The sequence below is a fragment of the Condylura cristata genome, unplaced genomic scaffold (genome assembly GCF_000260355.1).
Source record: "Condylura cristata isolate star-nosed mole 26May11 unplaced genomic scaffold, ConCri1.0 scaffold00038, whole genome shotgun sequence".
NCBI lineage: Eukaryota > Metazoa > Chordata > Mammalia > Eulipotyphla > Talpidae > Condylura > Condylura cristata.
The window spans coordinates 728,859-751,233 of record NW_004567139.1 but is presented as its reverse complement, the minus strand read 5'-3'; the positions used below and the strand labels follow the sequence as shown (position 1 = coordinate 751,233).

Here is a 22,375-nt window from a genome sequence, read left to right as displayed (position 1 = left end):
TTTATGGTCTGACCGCTGGGCCTGCCCCTGGTCTGCTCAGAGCAGCCCTCCAGCTGAACTCCAGTGCTCATCCTAAGCTGTTATGGCAGCTGCTATGGTCCTGGGAGAACCGGGCAGGAACACACAAGGAATGTGCAATAAGGTCTTTCTTCAGAGGCCTGAAAGCTCTCTTAGCACACAGGCAATGGAGAGAACAGATCTAAAACCACCTATTAGCAAGTGACCACTGATAAGTGTTTGAGTACTGACTGAAAGTGAAAAAAGCAGAAGGGGATGGGGAGCTTTATTGAAAGAGGTTTCTTGAGAGGTGGGGAGCAGGGGACCACTGCTCATTGAACTTGGAGCTTTGCCGAGGGTCTGTTGACCAGTTCAAACCAGGCCTTGGAGGGCAAGGATTCAAATAGGCATGTGTCTTGGGCAAAGTCTGGGGATGGAATCAAAGCTAAAGTGGGAGGGATAGAAGAGGTGAAGTTGGAGAAAAGGGGAACTGATTTAAAAAACCCTCAGATGCTGTTTTGAACTTCTACATTTAATTGCTGGACAACCGAGTTCTTATGCAGTTAGACATGAAATATTTCAGAAAAAAAATTGACAATGAGGAGGTGGGGAGGGAGGACGGACAAGGAGGCTCAGTGAGGTTTTTGCTGGAGTCCAGATGAGAGGCTTGCGCTGCTGGGCTGGGTGTGCTTTTGCCATGCTGAGCCACAATGCCTGGTGGGGGCCTCTTTGGCTTCTTTGGGGGCCTCTGGCTGGGGGATGGGAAGGCTGCAAGTGTGGCCTCAGGGGGGGCAGCGGTGTCCTGGCTGCCCCTGTGTGTGGAGGGGCAGGCTGGCTGTGGAAAAAAGGTGGGACTCAGTGTGGAGGGTGCTGAGCTTCGAGGAGGGACTTGGGCAGTGGACACTCATGCATCCACTTACTCAAATATTTTCCAAGTCCCCTTTATGTGCCATGGCCTGTGCTGGCTACATGTGTGACGCAGAGGCACAGTTCTGATGGGTGTCCTACCCTTAGAGAGTTGACAGCCAGTGATGGGGACAAATAATGACAGTATAGCAAAGTAAAGTTAAGTTTCAAAAGCCTGGGTGGGAGCAAGAAGTGCTTGGGCTCACCCAGAACTCAAGAAAACCCTCTTCAAACTTAGCTAGAGGTCGAGTCCCTGGAGATTCAACCCAGTACCTCTGTTCCCTGGCCCCAACTTCTGAACCCAGCTCCTTAACCTCAGGGAGCTGGTCCCCTTTTGACCACCCTCCTGCCAGTTCAACTGCAGCACCGGTGCCTCCTTCTCTGTGGTTGCTGGCTGGGCTTAGAGCTTTCCCTTCATTCCAACAGGCACTAATTCTCAGACTCCTCAGGCACCCCCGGAGCTATAGTTCCAACTCAGGGGTCCCACTCTAATGGGTGTGGCATCCCTGTGGCAGGCAGACGCAGCCTGGAAAGAAATAGCTAGAAGGAGAAAGAGCAGAGGCCTTCCCTCTCTCCTCCACACTTCTTCTAGAAGACTCATCTCCCTAATGTCTTTCTATCAGCTCACCCTTCCTGGTGCCTCCTCCCCCATGGAGCCTGGGAAGGTGTTGTTTGCCCACTGCTCAGTCCCCCGGGCAACAGGCAGGGCAGCAGGTGTGTGTGTTGAACAGGCCATCTCCGGAGCAGAGTGGCTGGAGATGAGCGTTGTTTAAATATTAAAGAAGTCAATCATTAATCAGGCCTGGCTCGGTGCCCAGCTACCCACTGGCTCCATTTGGGAGCCCTGGACTAGGGTAGGGAGGGCTGTGGAGCAGTGTGCCTGCCGGCTTCTTGCATTTCAGTCAGTCAAAAAGCAGCTTTTGGGGTGAGGTGGGGGTGGGGCTGGATTATGCAACTCAACCCAGGGCAGACCAGAGGGCCAACTAAAAGATGTGCAGCCAGAACGTAGAGCAGGTGTTTGTGAACCGGCACCATGATTTGTAAAGGAATGTCCGATTCTACTTGAAGTCATTTTGTAAAGGGACTGAGCAATGTCCTGTTCCTAACTGAGTACACACAATTCTTGAGCACTGCAGTTCTGGTCCAACCCCGCAGAGGTTGTGTGAAGAACTGGTCTGGGAGTGAACTGGAAGGGGGCTGGCTTAGAAGAACACAACCACTGGTCACTGAAACTGTGAGTTTGGGAAGGAGGTTGGCCTGGAACCCGGAGCACGCATGGAATCACTCAGAGCCAGTCACCTGTGCACATGGCCGTGCATATATAAGTTCGCAAACACACAATCACAACCCCCCATTGTCCCTGGATCTGCCACATTTGCACCCAGTTGCAGTTTCAGGCTGTGCCCTCCCCCTACCTCCCCAGCTGTCTCTGGCTTGACCACCCTCCTCCTGACCCCCAGCCTCACCGGTCACACTAGAGTCTAGGCCCAGCTCCACCATTCAGCTCTCATCCATGGAGGCTTCCTGTTGTGCTGTATGAGCATCTGAACAGCCAGGGCAATTGAACATATCACCAGGATGAGGCAGACGCCCAGTAGGATCCACTGTCTTGTGGTGGCCTGGCGAGGATCCATGGCTATGCCCAGGAAGTAGGTGGTGGGCAGTGTCTTGGGTGCGCTGGTGTCCTGAGAGTCCTGGGTGTTGGTGTCTCGGGACAGTAACTGTTTTTCCCGGGAGTACAGCCTGCAGGCCAGCACGAGGGCCACCAGGAACACGACTAAGCTCACAACCAGCAACACCCACTGTCCAGTGTTGGCCTGGTCGTTGTTCAGCTGCAGACCCAGAAATGCCACCTTGTCTGTGACTTTTTCTGTGGAAAACATGGGCATCTTGTAGAGCAGGTGGAACTGGGGAGGGGGCCCCGGGGTGCCCTGGGGTGTCAGAGAGGACCTGATTGCTCTTCACATTCAACCAACATTCCAAGCTACAGGTTAGGGCATTGCACTGGAAGGAAGGTGAGAAAGAAGAAGGAAGAAGGAAGAGCAGTAGGAGAAGAGCACAGACCAGAGTATATGCCCAGGGCACCCAGCAGTGTCTCTAAGCAAGGGTCAGAAGGCAAGATGCCAGCCTTGTGCTCAGATGGCAGCCTGGCAGTCTAGCTGGACAGTCAAAGGAAGCAATGAAGCCAGCAGCTGGGCCACATGCGGTGGTCACAGGTGCATTCAGGGCCACCTGGCTGCCATGCTGTGTTCTTTCAAGCCAGGTCATAGATGGGCAAGGGTTAAGGCTAGATTCACAGAGGGGCTGGCCCAGGGGAGGCTCAGGTGGGCTGGGGGCAGGACCAGAGCTGGACCAGGTTCAGATTATCAAACCTTCAAAGGAACAGGTGAAGTCTGGCCAGCCCAGGATCTCCCCTTCCCGCACGTTCTCAGCGACCAGCCAATTCATCAAGGGCTTGAAGTATCTCATGAGGGCCTTTGCGGACATCTTTGTCTGCCCGGTCATCTGTTCCAGGACCTCTGGCCAGGGCTTGCTTGAACCCAGCTTTAGGACGTCCCTGGGGAGGGAGTAGAGCTGTGAGGCCATGTGTGTGTGTGGGGGGGATTTGGGGGTGCTGCTGGAACCCCTCAGTCTGCCCAACCCTGGCCTCAGGGCTTTTCCAGCCACTTCCACAGAGCTCACATGGTGGGTACAGTCCAGAGCTGGGTTTGAATCCTGACTCTCACTTAGTAGTTTGGGAACTTAGGTTAAATGAACTTCATGAGTCTCAGTTTCTGTAACCATAAACTGGAGATGACGATAATATTCCTCCCCCTGACACACACCAGTTTGTGACGATTATAGGCCCATGGGAGCATGGCAGGCAGATAATGCTGGTTGCTAATTATCACAATGGTAATAACCATTGCCCTATGATGATGATGATTCTCCTGGACCCCAACAGGCTAGTGAAACATTGTTTACTCCCATGAGGTGCCACGTGTTAGAAGGAAGAGAGAGTTCTTTAGCCCTTTCTGGTCCCACCTGGAGCATTTAAGGGGACTGGAGAGGTCATGTGTGTGGGGTGTGCCCTGCACATCGCCCGCAGTGCAGTGTCTCAAGGCACACCCAGTGCTTCGAGGCAGGAGGGTGAGCTTTAGGGGCACAACGGGGGTACAGTGCAGCCAGGGCCCCTGAAGAGGCAGCAATCCGCCCGCCAATCCTTCCCGACTTCTCCCCAGCTGAGGCTCAGGAGGCAGTGGGAGAGTCTAGACCAACAGGCTGCAGATTCAAGGCCCAGCAGTGCACTTACATCTGCAGGAAACAACTGAACCTGCCGTAACCTTGGTTTCCTCATCAAGGAAATGAGCCCCAGTGATACCTGCCTTGCATTATGGCGAGGACTGCATCACATGAAGATGGCCAAAGAGGGTTTTGCAGCTTGCACACACACACAAACACACACACCTTAATAAAACAACTGGGAAAGAATGAAGTAGGAAAAATAAAGGTGAGTGTGTCCAGGAGTCAGAAACTACTGGGGAAAAAATGTAATTAAGCTCCCAGCAAAATGGAAGCGACAAGTCATCCAGATGAAAAGAAGAAACAAAACCCACAACTAGCTTTAGAGGACCAGAGCAGGTCAGGCTCATCATGGCTGCCCGGGTGATGAGGGGGCTTTGGGAATTGGGAACAAGTCCGTTCAACCCTCCATTCTCAGCAAATCAGCCTAGACGCTTGGCCCAGGGCAGCCACATTGAAGACTGTGAGTCAAAATTAGCAAAAGCCTGTACGATTAGATGAAAGCACAGCCAAGATCTAGCCCTTCGCCTCTCCCCTGTAAGCACCAGCTCCTCTTCCCTGCCACAGCCGCGTTCTACTCCGCTGCCATCCGACCGCCATCTCAGAGCTCATGGCTCAGGACAGTCCTTTTCAGAGACCTCCCCTCTGCCCAGAAAATGGCCTTCGAAGTCCTCAACATGGAACCCAGGGCCTTCCCTGCCCAGAGGCCTGGACAGCGATGCCGAGGACTCATGGATGCCGGTCTGTGATGACTGGCAGGACCTGCACATGCTTTTCTGGCAAGTCAAACCCTGGGAGCCTGTGTCCCGGGCGGGGTGGGGAGATGACTGAGGTCAAACGTCCCACCGGTCAAGTAGGATGAAGGCTGAGTTCAAAGTGGCTTGATGCAAAGAAAACTGATGTCTGCCTGGGGCCTCGCACCCATCTTGGGGATGGAGATCCCAGGTCAGTCCCCTGACTTGACCTCCCCATCCTCGTGGCACGTTCCCGAAGTTTTTCCGACCGCACCACTCCTTTCTTGTCTTATTGATTTCCGCAGCCCACTGCCCCCTTGCTGGGTGCATGCAGGGCAGGCTGGTTGGCACGTGCACAAGCAAATGTTTACTGAATGAATTAATGATGGGCATGAGAGAGAGACATGACCGCGGAGAGCACTTGTGTCCCATATATTCATCAAAACGCAGACCGGGACAGTTGGCTGGAATAAACGCCTGGGATGTGAGAGGGCAGAGAAAGCAAATAGACTAAGGAGATAAAAGGCATGCAAGGTGCAGCCTCCCTGGGAGCAGAGCCAAGGGCTCAGTCCTGCAAACCCATCTGGCCTGGTGGCTACTGACAAACTGCATGGTGGAATCACAAATATGCTCATTAAATTTGCAAAGGACACTATGTGGCTTTGCAAATCCTCTGGGAGACAGGGGCAAAACTCAAGATGACCTTGGTCAATCAGAGAAGGGGATCTATTGAAAGCTGGTTGAAATTCAATGGGGGTAAAAGGACCAGGTCAGTGGGTGGATCCCGTATCACATTTCTGTGGTTGGAGCGCTGATCTTGGAACCTGCCTGCTAGGTCCTTTGACCGATGGGAACACCCACGAAAGAGAATGTTCTGGAATCATTTGGGGTTCAAAGCATGACTTTGTCACTTGCTAGAGGACTTGCTAGATGAGTGATGTGCAATCACATCACCTATCTTCAGTGGCATCCTTTGCAACTCGAGGTTGATAACATCCGCTTTGAAAAGCAAAGGCTCTGTGAATGCACTCCCTAAAGGGCCCAGGGAAAGCTTCCTACCTGCAGGCCAGTTTCCCATCCTGCTCCAGGTTTGCTGCTGCACCAAAACCAACCTCACAGAAGCCAGAAAGGGAAGGAAAGGCTAGATACCAAATGCAGGGAAGAAAGACTTGGGGGAGGAGTCAAAGGGGACCCCAGGCTGACAGGCAAGCGCTTGTGGAAAGGGGGTGAAGGCAACCTGAGTCAGCTAGGAAATGGACCCAGGCACCTCCAAGAAGAGATGGGAGAGGAAGAGGTGCCCCAAAGATGCATCAAGTGTGGTTGAGGGGATAAGTGAGCAAGTCGCAAGGGAAGAATTAGGGGGTTCTGGTGAGGTGGAGGGGGGATGCCAGCCCTGCTGTCCCAGCAAGGACAGTCTGATGGGTGGCGCCTGAGAAGCTGCAACAAGGACATGTGCTCTGTCAGGACACCGGACTGCAGCCAGACCCAGGGAAGAACGTCCCTAGGCTACACACTCTGAATGTCTGCTGTTGCCCCTGGGGTGTCCAGGTGGGGAGCGGGCCAAGGAGGGAAGGGGGCGAGGACACACGAGGGGGGCACTCACTCCAGGAGCTTCCCAGCTATCTTGGAGTTGTAGATGTCACAGCGGTGCAGCGGGCCCACGTGGCCTGCGGCCTGGCACAGTGCTTCATGGATCTGGAACTGGAGCACCAGACCTAGGAAGTATCTGGGGAGAGAAGGTGAGGGCAGGCTGGGGCGGGAACCTGAGCCACTGGGCGCCTCCGACACTCCGCGGTCACCCGGGCCCACGCTGGCCGGCACCACCAGAAGGGACTCCGCCAGCCAGCCGGCCACCTGCAGCTGGCCCTGCGCTACCCCCTTATGAGCGCCACCGACACCCCAAACCTTGCCTCCCTTCCCGTCTTTCTCTTGGGGACTGCAGGGGTGCTTTGGAGTATCCCCACCAGCTGTGCCCTCTACGTGCCATCACATATAAAAGCCTGAGGGACTGCAGAGCAGGCTGGGCAGCCCAACAGGAGGAGGTGGGCAGGGGCCAGGGGCCCCAGCTTCCAGAGCTCGCCTGGACCTTTACCGTAGGTAGGGCACGCTGGCAGAGATGTGGAACTTGGCGCCTGGGTCGAAGTCATCCTCCGACCGAGGGACGGGAGGGCACACGCCCTGGTACTTCAACCTGGCAGGGAAAATGGGGCTGTGTGTGACTCCTGGAAGGGTCCCAGGCCTGCTCCTTTCAAAGCACTTGCTCACTCTCTATCAAGACTGGTTCGGGCCTGCGGAGGATACCTAGCAATTTCTGCTGTCTAATGAATGAGTAGAAAGCCCAGGAGACTGGGGAGCAGTGGAAGTAGCGCAGTAGCACTGAGGCAGGGTGCAGGCCAGGAACCACTGGGCCCCTTCACCCCTCTCCCCCCACTCAGCACTCTAGCCCTGGGGACAGCTGACCCACTGCCAAGGTCTCTCCTGGAGTTAGAAGGACCAAGAGGAAAACAGTTTTGGTCTGGATTTGCCTCTCTGACCTGTGACAGGAAAGTGACTGTCACTGAGCCTCTGAAAAACGCCTGAGAGATGGGTGCTCCCGGGTTGGGGCGCTGTTAGGAAGCTGCTGCAGCCGCTTCATGGCAACTCTGATTGATCCTGGGCCCGGGAGCTGACCCACAGGGCCCAGCAGACCTCTCCTGTCTCCCCGCTGCTCCCCTCAGCAGTGTATTTCAGTCCATCTGCCTGTTCTGCCCCCCACTCTGTCTCTGGGGAATCCTCTCACTGCCCCTGCACCTCTGGCCTGTACCCCAGTTCTGTGTGCACAAATAACTAAACCTTAAAAGGAAAAAATCACCTGCAGGATGGTGATAAAAGACCCCTCCTGAGTTGAGACAGGCCTATGAAAAGGCCCATTGTTTTGTCACTGGCTCACAGGGAGCTGCCTCCCGCCCCCGTCCCCATCGGTGGGGGTGGCTGAAACGCCCAAGGGCTTCCTGGCCCTAGGTACCCAGTGTGCTTCAGCTGAGTCAGCCTGGCTCTGCCCTCCGGTCAGGGCCGCAGCCTGGCTGGCTGTGGGCGGCCCCTGGAGGCTGAGCCCAGAGGGCAGCCGACCTCCCACCTGAGGTTCCACCACTCCTGGTTGTAGATGCCGTTGTGGATGGTGCCGTCGAAGACCTTCCAGCGAAACAGGTCCATCAGGTAGGCGAAGGGGATGAAGGGGATCTTCTCCAGGGCAATGCCCATCAGGAAATTGACCTCCTCCTCTGGGGAAGGTGGCACAGTCAGCTGCCGGCTCCCGCCTCCCTCGCGCTCTGCCCTGAGAGCCCACTGCAGCCCAGGCTGCGGCTGCCTCCCTGGGCCCCGGTGCCATCACCTGGATCCTGGTGCTGCTGGCTGAGCAGGCCTTTGCTGAGCAGGTGCCTGTGGGACGAGACCGACAGGGTGATGACTGACCCCACGGCCTCTTCAAAGGCCGGGTTGGCGCCTGCGCGGAAGATCACTGAGAGGTTCCTGTACTGCATGAAATACTGGATGTGGCCCATCTGGTGGAAGACGGAGAGCAGGTCTTCTATGGTCACCTCGGTGCACTTCTTTATCCTAGGGTTAAAGGGCAGGGGTCAAGGAGCATGGGGATGCCCGGGGAGACCGTTCAGGGAGGGCGTGCGGGCGGACTGGAGACCAGAGGGCCCCGGCTGCTGTCCTTCCTCACACCGGGAAGGACAGGCCGGCAGGTGGGTGGAGGCCTGGGGTGGGGGGCAGAGCTGGGAGCAGCAGAGCCCCTGTTGCCACAGGGGGTGCACCTGAAGTCCCTGCCGTTGTAGAAGTCCCAGGCGGACGCGTGGCATTCCACCTCCCGCCCGTCCGTCGGCCGCTCCAGCATGGACCGGCTCCAGAATTCAGGAGGGGTGGGCAGCAGCCCCATGGAGGTAAAGAACTTATCAGCCTCTTCAAACATCTTCGTGGGCCTCCAGTGCTGTGGGGAAGAGGGAGCGTTTGGACCCTGCCCGCTGGCAGGGGGCGGGGGGGGGTGCTGGGGCGGCTGCCCAGGAGGCCAGCGCTGACCTGGACTTTCATGATCTTCGTGATGTCCTCCGGGGGCTTATTCGGGAACGGCAGCACCAAGTCTAAGATGTTGACCCAAGACTGAGCCCACATGTTCCCTGGAGGGGGAGGGGAGGGTTAAGAGGCCTCCTGCACCTCTGCCCCCCCACCGCCCAGCAGCACGGGGCCTTTACCCAGGAGGTGGGCCGGGATGGGCCCCCGCAGGTCGATGGTGGGGGGCCCGTAGTGGCGGTGCAGGGCGCGGCGCACGTAGGCATGCAGGTTCAGGTAGAGCGGCCGCAGCTCCTGGTACAGCTGCTCCAGCTCCCGCTCCAGCGTGTCTGACTCGTACTTAGACCGCCACATGGCCCCCATGTCTTTGTAGCCTAGGGCAGAATGGGCGCTCGGAAGCGCTCACCCCCCCCCCCGACCCGACCCCCGTCTGGAGGCAGGAGACCCCAGCACCTGCTAGAGAAGCCGCTGGGCCCTCCCCCCAGTAAGTGGGAAAACAGCTCCCGAGACCACTGTCCGTGCTGGGTGAGGTGAGCGGAGCACAAGCTCTTAGCAAAGAGCGGACCCCAATACCCTCTCAGCCTGGCTGGATGGGTCAGACCTGGCCCCCTCACCCATATTCAGCTCCACCCACCCCGGCCCTCCATCCTCCTGGCTTCCCTGAAATTCTCCCAGCTCTGGTTCCCTCTCGGCAGAGCCCAACCAGATCTGGCTCGCTGGGCACTGGGTGACCTTCTGCGCTGCTGCTCCTGTTCGCTCCCTCAGCAGCCCCGCTGTCCTCTGTTCTGCTGCACAATATTGTCCAGCTCCCCAGGACAGCAGAGCCTCGAAGGCAGGTGGTTTTCCCTGCCTTTCACCTGCTCAGAACCTCCCAAGTACCCACAGGTGCTAGACGCTCAGTCAGCGTCTGTAGAGCAACAGTGAGTGAACGCAGGGACCCCGCTGTGGTCCGGGGCTCCTATGTCCAGGCCTTCCACTCCCCCCTCCAGCCTCGGGCCAAGACCCGGGGGGTGGGGAGGTGTGGGGGGGCAGGCTCAGAGGCCCTCACCGTTGAGCTTGGCAATCTTGTTGCTGAGACGCACGTAGTGCTCGAAGACGAAGCGGAGCGGGCGGCCCACAGCATCCCGCCAGCCCTGCCAGGCCCACACCAGCTCCTTCTGGTCCTGGGAAGTGGCCATGATTTCTTGGAGGTCTGTGGCAAGAAAAAAAAAGGGAAGATGGGACTCCCGCCCCCTCCCCATTCTTGCTTACTTACTTACTTTCTTTTTATTTATTTATTTATTTGTGCATACAGATCTGGGGTGCAGACCAGAGGCGCAGGGGCGGTGAGAAGCTTCACCAGAGACAGAGTGGGGTGCAGGACAGGCAGATCGATGAAGTACACTGCTGAGGGGAGCAGCGTGCAGGTCAGGAGGGGTCTGCCGTGCCATGTGGTCACCTCCGGGGCAGGGATTGAACTCACACTGAAGTGGCTGCCGCCAGCTTGCAGTGCTGCGTCCTAGCCAGTTGCACCACCAGGGAGGGACCCTCTTGACTACTTTCTACCCTCCCTTGCCTTAGGCAGCTCTTGTCCCCCCAGAAGGGAGAATAGTTGGGGGGGGGAGAAAGAGTGGGACTTGGGAGCCTCATGGAAGGATGGGCGGGTGGGAAGGGCCTGGGCTGGGCTCTCACCAGGTTCCAGGGGTAGGCAGGGTCCCTCATTCAGGCACACCTGGGCCGTGCTGTACGTTGTCTCCATGTAGGCCAGAAGCTGGTTGTACTGGGGGGGAAGGTGTCACCCAGGGCAGCCCCAGGCCCCATGGCTACCCCCAGCCTCACAGGCCCGCAGAGGGCTGCACTTGCCCCAGCCTTTGCTTCCCTCCTCCCTCCCCACCCAGGGAAGCCCCGCCCCAGGCCCCCCACCACCCTCCTGGCTCAGACACTGGTCCCACCCAGCTAGTCCACCCACCCCTGGAGTGGGGAGCCTGTGCCTGGAGAACTGGGGGTCCGGCATCACCTCCTGGAGGTCGTCCTGGGGCAGGGCTGCCTTGTCTATGTGCTGCAGCTTACTCAGCATGCGCTTCACAACCGGGCTCTGCAGGTCAGCCATCTTAAACAGGCGGGCCCGGGAGCCGAAGTACAGCATGTGCTGGGAACGCTTCACGTCCTTGAGCAGCTGGAAGGGGGTCACTGTCTTTGTGGTGGGAATTTGGTGGAGAGGCAAGGGTCCCACATTGACCCTCAGAGCCTCGGCCCCCCCCAACCTCCTCCCAGAGCCCACTTGAAGGGCTCAGAATTATCAAAGATTTGCTGAGAGGGAGAAGGGAAGGAGCCTGGGTCCCGAAAAGGCAAAGAGGTGCTAGTGACAAGAGAGAGGAACAAGAAATCCTCGCCTGGAGAGCCTTTAGGGCCGCCAGGAGGCCTGGAGCTCGCAGCCTGCCTTGCCAGTCGGGTATCCCTCTGCTCTCTACCTCTGGCCAAGGGGCAGAAGGTATAACTCTCCTGACCCCCCCAGGAGCCCTGAGGAAAGTGAGGGAGAAGGGCTGGGGTGGAGGTGGCACTTTACCATCTCTTCTTGATTCTTCTTAGTGATGTTGGTAACATAGTTCCAGGTGGCCTCCATCAACTGGTTCCACACAATCCGGGCAGTAATCTCATAAAACTCCAGGAACGACATCGCCATGGTCTCATTGTAGACTGCGTCTGGGCTGTGGCCCGTCACATTTTCCTTGGGGTTGACTGTCACTTGCTGGCCCTCTTGTCTGACCTCATTGTTCTTCAGGTCCCCAAACAAATGATCACCCTCTGTCCTGAGCCGTGGCAAGAGCTGCCCATAACAGAGGAGCACAAGTAGGGAAGGTCCAGGGCAAGTCCATCTTGTGCCCATGACCAAGAGAACAGCAGAGCTGGGTGAGACTATAGGCCAATCACAACCGAGCTCCATATTGTGACATCAGGGGCTAAAGGGTCAGCCATGGAATGTCAGAACTGCAACACCCCCACCCACCTTCTGGCCCAACTGTCCCCATTATGCAGGTGAGGAGAGAGGGCCGGAATGGCCGAGCCATCTGACCTGGTTCACACAGTGAGTTTGTGGCAGAACCAAGAAGAGAACCAGGGTTCTTGACTTTTAGATCAGAGCTTGTTCTCTAGTTGATCATGTCTTCCCGGCAGTGAAGCCACCCTTTGGCCTCCTTCCCCAAAGGCTGGAATCACCAAGAGCAAGTGGACTGGAGCATGGATGGATGGATAGATGGGTGGGTAGATGGACGGATGGACGAATGAATGGACAGATGGATGGGTGGGTGGGTGGATGGGTAGATGGGTGGGTGGGTGGAAGGATGGAGGGATGGTTGGATGGATGGTTGGATGGATGGATGGGTAGGTGGGTGGGATTATGGATGGATGGATGGATGGACGGACGGACTGATGGACGGATGGACGGATGGATGGATGGACGGATGGATGGATGGACGGATGGATGGAAGAAAGTAATCTCTGGGCCTCTGGACCCTGAAGTCCAGTTGTCTTTTTATGTTCTCTGACTTGATCTTCTGCATTCATATTTTATAAAGTTTTGATTCCTGAACTGATGAACGACTGATCTCAGGCAAGACCTTCCTCCTGCATCAGCTATAGAGGCACAATTGATCAAACGCAGTACTGCTTCTGTTGGTTGGTTTGTCTTTGTCAATCATAGTCACCATGCTATACATCGTATCTCCAGGATTATTTATCTTATAATTGTTATCTGAGCGACAAAACATATATTTCTTGTAAATGATAACATCATACTCCATGTCTTCTTCGAGGAGCTTTATGGTTTTAGGACACACATTCAAGTCTTCAATCCATTTAGAGTTGATTTTCCGTGTGGTGTAAGGTGGTGGCTTGATTTTCCGTTCCTTCCCACGTGGCTGTGCAGGCACCCCAACTCCACTGATGAAGACAGTACCCTGTACCCCCTGAAGAGTCTTCACTCCTTTGTCCTAAGTACAGTGATCACATATGTGTGGGGGTTTTCTCTGTTTTCTACTCTCTTCTGTTGAGCTGTTTCATGTGAATAATATATTCTATACAATAGATGGTTTGAAGGCAGGAAGCATGATAGTTTCCAATTTTGTTCTTCCTCAGAAAGCAATTATCTTTATAATGTGCAAAATGCAGAGCTGAGTTGGAAAGCAAGAAAGTGGACTCTTTACATATAAGAGAAGCAAACCGATACTGCAATGATCAGGGGCACCTCCGGGAAATCAGGGTGCATCCGTGCCCTCGAGGCCATGGCATTGGTGCCTGTGTGGAGATGACAACACTAAGCAGAGCTGGAGCCAGTCATCACTGTAAACTTCAGAACACATATTTGTGTTTCTCCAGTTGCTAATCTATCGGCTCCCCTAAAACAACTTCAACCAAACTTCCTAGCACTAACCTTCCTCCTTTTGAGTTGTTTCTATTGACAGATGAATTGAAAACTTATGAAACAGCAGGAAACCATGACCACTGTGGCTACAACTTCCACCTGTTCAGCAGCCACACAATGGCCTCGAGTTTCACTGGAGCCAGGAAAAGCTGTACTCCTTGGCCACAGAACAACCAAACTGGGCTGACCCCCCTGAGAAATCATCTCCTTCCAGGGCCCTCCGTGGTGGTGCAACAGGTTAAAGTACAACACTGCAAAGCTAGCCACAGCCCCGGAGGTGACCCACACGGCGCGGCAGACTTCTCCTGACCCCCCTGCTGCTCCCCTCAGCAGTGTACTTCATAGATCTGCCTGTTCTGCTCCCCGCTCTGTCTCTGGTGAAGACTTTTACCACCCCTGCACCTCTGGTCTGTACCCCAGTTCTGTATGCAGAAATAAATCTTTTAAAAAAATACAGAACTTTATACCACGGACAGAAATCAACCCAACAGTTAGACATAAGGGCTAGGCTAGAAAACTCTTAGAAGAAAACAAATCTTTACAATGTTGAATTTAGCAACGACTCCTTGGGTATGATGCCAAAAGCACAGGTAACAAAAGAAAAAAACAGACAAACTGGGCTACAATGGTAAGAACTTTTGTGAATCAGAGGATGTCATCAGAGTACAAAGGGGACTTGCAGAATGAGAATGAATATTTGCAAATCATCTATCTACTAAGGGGTGATATCCAGAATACATAAAAACAGAAATAAAACCAAAAAACTTTCCAGGCCCTCACTTGTGGTGCCAGGGGTTGAAGTGCTGCACTGTGAAGCTGTCCACAGCCAACTGCAGCACCAGTTCGATTCCTGGCCAGGGAGGTGACCCAAGGGTGCAGCAGACCTCTCCTGCTGCCCTCAGCAGTGTATTTTAGTGGATCCATCTGTTCTGCTCCCCACTCTGTCTCTGGTGATTCCTCTCAACGCCCCCCTATCCACTCCCTACACCGGCCTATACCCCAACTCTTGTATGCATAAATAAATGAAAACAACCCTTTAAAAAATTAAATGGCTCAAGGACCTTCCTGCTGGCCTAGGGGTTAAGTCCCAGCACTATCACCACTGCAACCTGGGCGTGATTCCCCAGCCAGGGAGCTGACTCTCATGGTACAGCAGAGCTCTCTCTCCTGTCTCGCCCACTGCTCCCCTCAGCGATAGATTTCAGTAGATCCACCTGTTCTGCTCCCCACTCTGCTTCGGGTGAATCCTCTCACCCCCTGCACTCTGCCCTGACCCCAGTTCTTCTACTAAATAAATAAATATTAAAAAAATTAAAATGGTGCAAACAGTACATTCTATAATAAAAAGCCTTTACCACATTAAAAAAAAAAAAAGGTCATAAATTGATAGGAAGGAACAGAAACCAAGAAACAAGAACAGGCTGTTGTGAGGACATAGGTTGTTTGAAAGCAGCAGAGCTCCAGGTGTGAAGAACACAGGTATGCCACCCAAAGGGTAATGGACAGACCCAGCAGCCACTGAACTGCAGAACTCTGCGCCTGGAAGATGCCTGGAACTCAGGACAGAGAGAGACGAGAAGCGTGAGCAATAATCAGGAGACTGAGGAGCCAAGACTAGAAAGCAGCAAGCAGGGCATGTTGGGCGTCCCCCATGAGGGGAGCAGAGGAAGGCCATCATTCCCGGCGGGGGTGACTGTGTCCAGAACGAAGAAGCCGGTCCCAGCTGAGGGCCCTCTGTGCTTCCAGGAGGGGACAGTGGACAGCACGGGGAGGAACCAGGCGCCTGTTCTTGGAAAGCACGTGAGGACACGGGGGTGGGGACAGTGCACGCGACTGTCAGGGAAGCAGCTCTCTTTCCTCATCCTCAGATGGCCTGACCCTGGCCTGACCTCCTTGCTCTCGTCATCTGTGTCCTGGGGATACTCGAAGCGTGAGGCTGACATAAAACAATCGTTACGGAGATGACGGATCCAGTATGAGAGGAGGAGGAGCGGGCTGCACGCTCACCTGCAGCTCCTCCGACTCACCACGGTGGAGGCGCACAAGGGCCATTTCATGGGTGTGAGATGGAGGCTTTGAAAAGTGAAATCAATTGCTTGAGGTCACAGCAGTACGGGCAGAGGTAGAACTTGACCCAGACCTCTCTAAAGCCGCCAGCTTCGCTCATGTCAGAGTCAGGGTCGGCCGGATGTGGGCCGGCATGTGGAGGAAGGGTGGGTGTCTGTACATCACAGAAACTGTCCAGCAACCCTGGGCCCCTGTGGTCTGAGTAGCTGGCAGCTGGCCACGGAGGAGCCACTGGCCAACAGGCCTGGGCAGGCACAGCATGGAGAGGGGCCCAGACCTCAGGGTCCCAGTAGAAAATGTGGAATGGCCCTTCCTCCTGCTCTCAAGAGCACCTCCTTTTCCTCTGCCACCTTCTGGGCAGACCTGACCTCATCCCCACTGCCCAGGGAGGCGGAGATCAGTCTGAACAATTTTGATGTTTTTCAAAGACCTCTGACTAGGCCGGTCGGGCTAAGCTCGCTGTTTAGCTTCTTGGCTCCTGCTCGAGCTTGGAAGCCTGGGTGTTGCGCGCTGGCGCCCTGTGCTGCCCCCAAGCTTGGGGGGCATCCGGACCCCTTGGGTTCTTCACGAAAACATGAAAGTGATGTGACGATGACCTCTGTGTGGCAGACAGAGTTTTCTAAACATCAGCCTGAGGAGGGGGTAACTAAAGAAGCCTTCAGTGGTCGAGAGCAGGGAACGAGGCAGAGGACGTGTTTATAAATTCCATTGTCTTAAGTAATCGTAAACTTCTACCCTCTTGCATATCCAAAATACCTCAACTCCACATCCTGCACTATGGAATAGGCCTGAGCAAGTCTACATGCAACATGCAGACACTCACACACACTCTGATGCAGGGCAGCTGCAGAGGGGGTGTCAAAGCTGAAGACTAAAGGCTACTGGGGGTGGGGGGCAGACATGGGCGTCTGGGCCCGGCTTGGTCAAGGCCTCAACAAAGGCAGGAAGACACGCAGGGTGAGGGTCCTGGCAGCAGGGCCAGGCTGGCCAGCTAAGCCTCTGGCCAACTTCCACTTGGCCAGGCTCTGGGTTTGACATTGCATATCTGAAAAATAGATCTAGTTGTGTTAACTGACAAAAAGACACACAACTACAAAGAACAGGGCGGGTCTCTGTAGACTACGCGCTGAGAAAAGAGAACCCGAAATGTCGCCAGGACTTCTCTCTCGGTGTTGGTATACAAAGGGCTTTTCTTTCTTTTCCAGATTTCTACAATGAGCACGTAGGTAGAAGTCATAAAACGACACGCCTCAAACCCGCGCTGGCTTCCCACGCAGGCTCAGGAAGCAGCGGACCCCTCGGGCAGCTAGTCACTGCCAGCCGCACTGTGTCCAGGGCCCTCTCCAGTGCCACAGACGGGCCCGGCCCGGGCCCCTTGGCAGGCCGCGAGCGGGACACTCTACTCCACAAGTGCACGTGGACCCGGGAGGAGCCGGGGGCCCGCGGGCTGGCTCGCACCCTCTGCAGGCAGGTGCCTCCACCTCGGAGCCAGAGGCCAGTAAGGAGCCCTCCCTCTTGGGGACCTGGCCACTTAGGGAAAGGGCCAGGGCAGGTGCCAATAGTGTGGGGGGCTCTGGGCAGGGCTCCCAAAGCAGCAACAGCAAGGCCAGAAGCCAGAATGTCCGCTCTTCGCTTACCAGAGGCAGGGCCCATGGGGCTGCCTGTCATGGCGGGACGTGGCCCAGCTGCAGGGCCAGAGGGCAGGGGTGTGGGCCTGTGTGGTGTGGGAGCAGCTGCTCTGGGGGCCTCCCGGGCTTTTCTTGAAAATGTCCAGCCAAGAGGCGTGCCTGATGCCAGGATCAGGACAGCATCCCCGTCCCTGTCCAGTTTCCCTGAGACACAGACTCAGGTGGGAGGGCAGGAACTTTAATTGTACTCACAGAGAGCCCGCTGGCAGCTGTGCCCAAGACTGGGTGAGGCACGGGGCAGGCAGGGGCCGGGGTGGTGGGGCCTGGAGGGTGACCTGAGCTCAGGACTGGAGCCATGGGCCGAGGAGGACCAGGCAGGGGAGGAGCAGCCTGGGTGAGCTGCGGGAGGAGCGGTTTGTCCTCGGCTGGCCGCAGGCCCCCAGGCTGGCTTCCCAGTGTCTGGTGCTCCCCGCGGCCTGCTCCGGCTCAGCCACCTCAGGAGTGTCTCAGTTCGACCTCAGAACCGAACGGGGGCCCGTGGTGGGTCCGGTGGAGGCTGCGTTTGCGGAAGACGAAGAGCCTCAGGGAGAGGCCCAGCGTGGCCACCAGCAGGGCGACCCCCAGGAACAGCAGCACCCACTGGCCCACACGGGCCTGGTGCTCCTCCAGGTCCAGGCCCAGGAAGTTGACACGGCCAGAGTTTGGTAAGGGGCCTTCTGAGCGACCTGGGCAGGAAACAAGGAGAGCCGGGCGGTGGGCGGGGAGGCGGGCAGGACAGGGGCCTGGGACACCTTGCACTTGTTCTGAGGTCAGCTCGGACCCGTCCGCCCTGGGGAGCAGGTGCTGGCCTGGGGGAGCTGGGGGCAGGGCGGAGGCTGAGGCGGGGGGGGCGGTAGTACCGGCGTAGGGCAGCCAGGTGTACTGAGGCCAGCCGAGCGTCTCCTTGTTCCGCTCGTTCTCATTCCGAAGCCACTCCAGCAGCGGCTGGAAGTAGTTCATCATGGATGAGGCTGACATGTGGGGCTGGCCCGTGATCAGCTTCATGGCTTCCGGCCAGGGCTTGCTGGAGCCCAGCTTCAGAGCATCCCTGGGGGCGCGCCAGAGAGGAGAAGCTGAGCCAGGGCAGGCGGGGAGGCTCCGGGCCCTCCTCTCGCAACCTAAGCTTCCCTTTGGGCAAGGGCTCGGGGCTGGGGAGAGATGGCCAGGACCCAGACGCCCCCTCCCCCCCCCCCGGGAGTTCCCCAGTCCAACACCAAAGAGGCAGGTGTTCCCAGAAGAGCCTGCTGGCTCCCCAGCCTGAGGGTAGGTCCAGCGCGGAAAGGGAAGGCCGGAGACTCACGCCAGGAGCTTCCCCGCCTCCTTAGACTGGTAGATGTCGCAGGTGTGCAGGGGGCCCTCGTGGCCGCTTGCATTGCACAGCGCCTCGTGGAACTGGAACTGGATGAGGAAGCCAACGAAGTACCTGCAGCGGAGGGAAGTCACGGTGGGCGTCCAGGGCCCTGGGCACGCTCCAGCCACGCCCCGTCTTCTGTTGTGGTCGGGACGCTGGGGGGGCCCCCTGCCTGGCCGCTGCCGCTGCTAGAGCACTCTTGGGGGTTCTCGGGGGAGGGGCTCAAGGCAGGGCCTCCAAGCTTCGCAGCTGCTTTGGGGGCACTGAAGGCTCCACCCTGGGGGGGGGGTGCATCCGGAGGTCATGTATCTGTCCTTACCCCCGAGCGGCAGGCTCTCCCAGTCAGGGGTGTGACTGTCTGACCCCCAGGATGAGTGCCGGACGCCCCCGACTCGCCTGGCCTCTGCTCAGGTGCTCTGCTGAGGCTGCCGGCCAGAGCTCGGTCTGTGTCCCCGTTGCCTGACCCCTGGGGACTGACCCGCGCAAAGCCTGGCCGCTAATACCACGGGTCTAGCTTCTGTGAAAGTGAGTGCCAGCTCAGAAACCCCACAACCACTTGAGACGGTGGCGGGGGTGCTCCCTGTGGCCATCCTGGTACACTGTCAAGGTCAGTCTCCTTGGCCCCTGACCTCTGCTGCCCGCAGAGAGGGGACGTCTGAGCAGGCTTGCTCTCCTTCCCTGGCTCTGGAGGACAGAATGCACTCACCCCACAGAGATTTATAGGTTCCCAGCTTCTGGGGTGGACAGGTGGGCACTGTGGGCATGACCCCCTCCCCGACTGGGGCTCCAGGAGGAACCAGAGACAGCAGGGCTTCCTGGGTGACCCTCACGGCCCTCTAGGGCTTGCTTCATGGGTATGTAGCTCGGGGCCACTGGATCTCCACATTCAGGTCTTCCCACCTCTGGGGGTGCCCGGCTCCCCCAGTTACCCCTCCCGCAGCACAGCGCACAGAAGGCAGGGCCCTGCTGACCGCTGCCGCGTGGCTCGGAAGCTGGCCTGTTTACACTCCCGCTCAACAGAGCCCTTAGCAGCAGGGGTGATGGCCACAGATCCCGAGCACACCAGGTCAGACAGGGCACCAAGAAGTTAACTCCTGCAACAGCCTTGCAAAGTGGGATGCCATGGTTGGGGGAGCCGGTGGTCACAGAGACGGGGGAATTTGCTCAAGGAGATAGCAGTGGAAACAAGACCTGGACCTAGCTCTGTTCACCCCCAAGCCCTTAGCAACACAGCTTCCCAGCCTAACCGGGCTGTCGTCCAGAGGCAGCCCCAAATGCCCATCGACGCAGTCCTGTCCAACGCAAGGCAGTGCCAGGGCCTGGCCGAGAGTCTTGGTTCACAGTGACCGAGGTCTGCAGCCACTAGCCACTGTAGGTGGAGTTTCTGCCTGAAGCCGCCAGGGTGGGTGTCAGCTGGTGGCAGTATGTCACCTGCCAGCCAGGTGGCACGCCTGGCCCTGTGTGCCCTGCAGCCTGCCCAAGGCTGCCTGGCCCAGGGGCAAGGGCAGTTTGAACAGCCAGCGGTGGGCACTGCCCGTCTGGTGCCCTGCCCCGTCCCCTTCTTACCTGATGTAAGGCACATTCGCAGGGATGTGGAACTTGGCCCCTGGGTCAAAATCCTCTTGAGTCCTGGGCACTGGGGGGCAGAGGCCCTGGTACTTCAGCCTGTCAGAGGGGGAGGATACGTGAGGGAGGCCTTGGGGCGACCAGCCGGAAGAGCTCGTGTTTCCCAACTGGAAGGCTGGTCCCCGCCCTGGGCCTGACCCCCGGGGCCCGGCAGCCCCTGCGGGCTCTGCCTTTGCACGTGCCCAGATGGTGTGCACACACTTGCCCCAGGCATGCAGACAACGCATGGACCCGCGGAGACCGCCCCAGCCTGCACCCCGGGGGAGCAGTCCAGACCTGAGGCTCCACCACTCCTGGTTGTAGTTCTCCTTGGTGATGCTGCTGTCAAACACCCGCCAGCGCCACTGGTCAACCAAGTAACTGAAGGGGATGAAGGCGATCTTGTCCAGCGCCATCTTCATCAGGAAGTTGATGTCTTGCTCTGCCGGGGAGAGGGGGTGGAGGTGAGACCTGCTGTGTCCACGCCGCGTGGTGTGGAGAGAAGTGCGGGCCGTGCCTCTGGGCCCTGCGACCTTGCCCTTTGTGGGCCCGGGCGCCAGCCCGTGGGCCGCTACGCCCCTCCCCCACCCCGGAGCTCCCTGCCCTTTGGTCACTCTGCCCCGAGCCGCTCACCGTATTCGCCACCCTTGCTACTCAGCAGGTTGATGCTGCGTAGATGCTTAAGCGTAGACACTGAGAGGGCCAGCACGTCCCCAATGGCCTCGTGAAAACCGGGGTTGGCGCCCTCCCGGAAGGTCACAGGCAAGTCCTTGTATTGCATGAAATACTGTATGTGGCCCATTTCGTGGTGGGCCACGATCAGGTCCTCCATGTTCACAGAGGTGCACTGCTTGATCCTGGGAACACGGGCGGGGAAAGGGCGTGGAGGGGGACCGTGAGGAACCCCGGGCCAAGGGGCCTGCCCTCCTCACTGCTTCCAGGACAACCCTGACCGCCGCCCTGTGCGGGGAACACGGCACTGTGGGAGGGAGGCCAAAGGTGAGCCTGAGGAAGAGGGACTCTGGGGGTAGAAGCCCCTCAAGTGTGGTCAGTGAGGTCATTCCTCTGCCCCCAGGCCCAGCCCAGTTGCCTTAGAGACGTGGGAACATTCAATATGCCGGGGCAGAACTTTCTAGAATGTGGGTCATGTTTCATCTCTCCTAAGACTCGGGCTTCTTGCCGGCTCTACCCCACCTGCCGCCCAGGGCTGGCTGGCATGCGCTGCAAGACCCCCGTGGCCAGGACCGAAGGGGTCTGTCCAGAACCCCCACCTCCCTTTCGGCCTTGCCTCCTCCTCTGTGAGCTGACTAGCTCTCCCCTGGCTCTACCTGGAGCCCTGCATTTCCGCTGACCCCACTTTCTGTCATTCAACCCGGTGGCCTGGGGTGCCGTTTACAGGGCGGGTGCGGCCTGGCCTGATCCTGCAGCTCCCCTTCCCAGGGAGGACCCCCCCAGGCCTCTCACCCGGTGGCCTGTGCGTGTCCCTGCTCAGCCCTATAGCTGCAGTCCTCATGCCCTGAAGAACCCGAGGCAGGTGGCCAGCGCGTGCCTCTGGTTCGTTCCAGGCTTTTGTGCACTCACGAGACACGCCGTCAGCTGTGGCAAATCATCTGGGCTCTTCTCCCTACAGGGGGGTCTTTTTCCCTTCTCTTGAATGTGGGTTCACCTTGCAACTTGTGTTGGCCAATAAATGCAGCAGAACTCAGCCTATACCAGTTGGGGACTTCACCTTAAGGAGGTCTAACTGCCCCTTTTGCTCTGGGGGTGCCAGAAGCAGAAAGCCAACTGCCCAAGCTGCCACACCAGAGGAAACCCAGGCTATCTAGTGCAGAGATGTGCCACTGTCCCTGGGCTCTGTCACCCCAGCCCAGCCACCTGGCACATGACTTCAGAAGCCCACTAGGGCCTCCCTGGTGGTGCAACAGGTTGGGACGCAGCACTGCAAGCTAGTTCTGGCTGCAGCTGCTTCAGTGCAAGTCCGATCCCTGCCCCGGAGCTGACCACATGGCGTGGCAGGCCTCTCCTGACCCCCTACTGCTCCCCTCAGCAGTGTACTTCGGCAGTCGGCCTGTTCTGCTCCCCACTCTGACTCTGGTGAAGCCTCTCTCACTGCTCCTGCACCTCTAGCCTGTACCCCAGTTCTGTATGCATAAATAAATAAATATTTTTTTAAAAAAGAAGCCGACTTGAACATTCCAGCCCTGGCGTGTACCATGGGGAGAAAAACTGAGGAACCCAAGGGACAGCCAGAACCAAGGCCCAGATGGACCAAGGCCCTAGAGCCACCAGCGCTTTCCCAGAGGGGCCTTTACCACCG

General features: G+C 57.4%; 2 protein-coding genes across 6 annotated transcripts in view; both read right to left on the bottom strand.

Moving 5' to 3' along the window:
- Positions 1–498: 498 nt before the first annotated feature.
- LOC101620816 (angiotensin-converting enzyme-like) lies at positions 499–12,242 on the bottom strand. 5 transcript variants are annotated; one of them, XM_012733107.1, is made up of 14 exons: positions 11,515–12,242; positions 10,918–11,124; positions 10,641–10,728; positions 10,018–10,161; positions 9,152–9,343; positions 8,979–9,076; positions 8,717–8,889; positions 8,290–8,513; positions 8,035–8,179; positions 7,012–7,110; positions 6,523–6,645; positions 3,276–3,460; positions 2,370–2,773; positions 499–1,443 (listed from the first exon to the last, which is right to left on the bottom strand). In XM_012733107.1, exons 1-13 carry the CDS (start codon positions 11,890–11,892, stop codon positions 2,385–2,387), a joined length of 2,445 nt encoding a protein of 814 aa, XP_012588561.1. In that variant the 5' UTR covers positions 11,893–12,242; the 3' UTR covers positions 499–1,443; positions 2,370–2,384. The 5 variants fall into 5 exon arrangements, with proteins under 5 accessions (XP_012588561.1, XP_012588562.1, XP_012588564.1 ...); XM_012733108.1 differs by having other exon boundaries at positions 499–832; XM_012733110.1 differs by lacking the exon at positions 499–1,443 and having other exon boundaries at positions 1,824–2,773; positions 8,290–8,336; positions 8,433–8,513.
- A 4,649-nt stretch (positions 12,243–16,891) lies between these two features.
- ACE (angiotensin I converting enzyme) overlaps positions 16,892–22,375 on the bottom strand; it is an 18,117-nt gene continuing 12,633 nt past the window's right edge. Inside the window, exons 20-25 of the mRNA XM_004693339.2 lie at positions 20,692–20,915; positions 20,356–20,500; positions 20,020–20,118; positions 18,403–18,525; positions 17,963–18,150; positions 16,892–17,788 (exon numbers count right to left, since the gene is read on the bottom strand). Of these exons, the coding sequence (XP_004693396.1) occupies positions 17,559–17,788; positions 17,963–18,150; positions 18,403–18,525; positions 20,020–20,118; positions 20,356–20,500; positions 20,692–20,915 (1,009 nt within the window). The 3' untranslated portion in view covers positions 16,892–17,558. The remainder of the gene's footprint in view (positions 17,789–17,962; positions 18,151–18,402; positions 18,526–20,019; positions 20,119–20,355; positions 20,501–20,691; positions 20,916–22,375) is intronic.

Excerpts from the sequence above, each read along its gene's own strand:
- LOC101620816 (XM_012733107.1), bottom strand. The coding sequence starts at position 11,892 with ATGGAGCTCGGTTGTGATTGGCCTATAGTCTCACCCAGCTCTGCTGTT. Across the intron at positions 11,125-11,514 it reads AGAAGAATCAAGAAGAGATG|CTGCTCAAGGACGTGAAGCG; the intron begins GTAAAGTGCCAC and ends ACCCCCTTCCAG. Across the intron at positions 9,344-10,017 it reads CAAGATTGCCAAGCTCAACG|GCTACAAAGACATGGGGGCC; the intron begins GTGAGGGCCTCT and ends ATTCTGCCCTAG.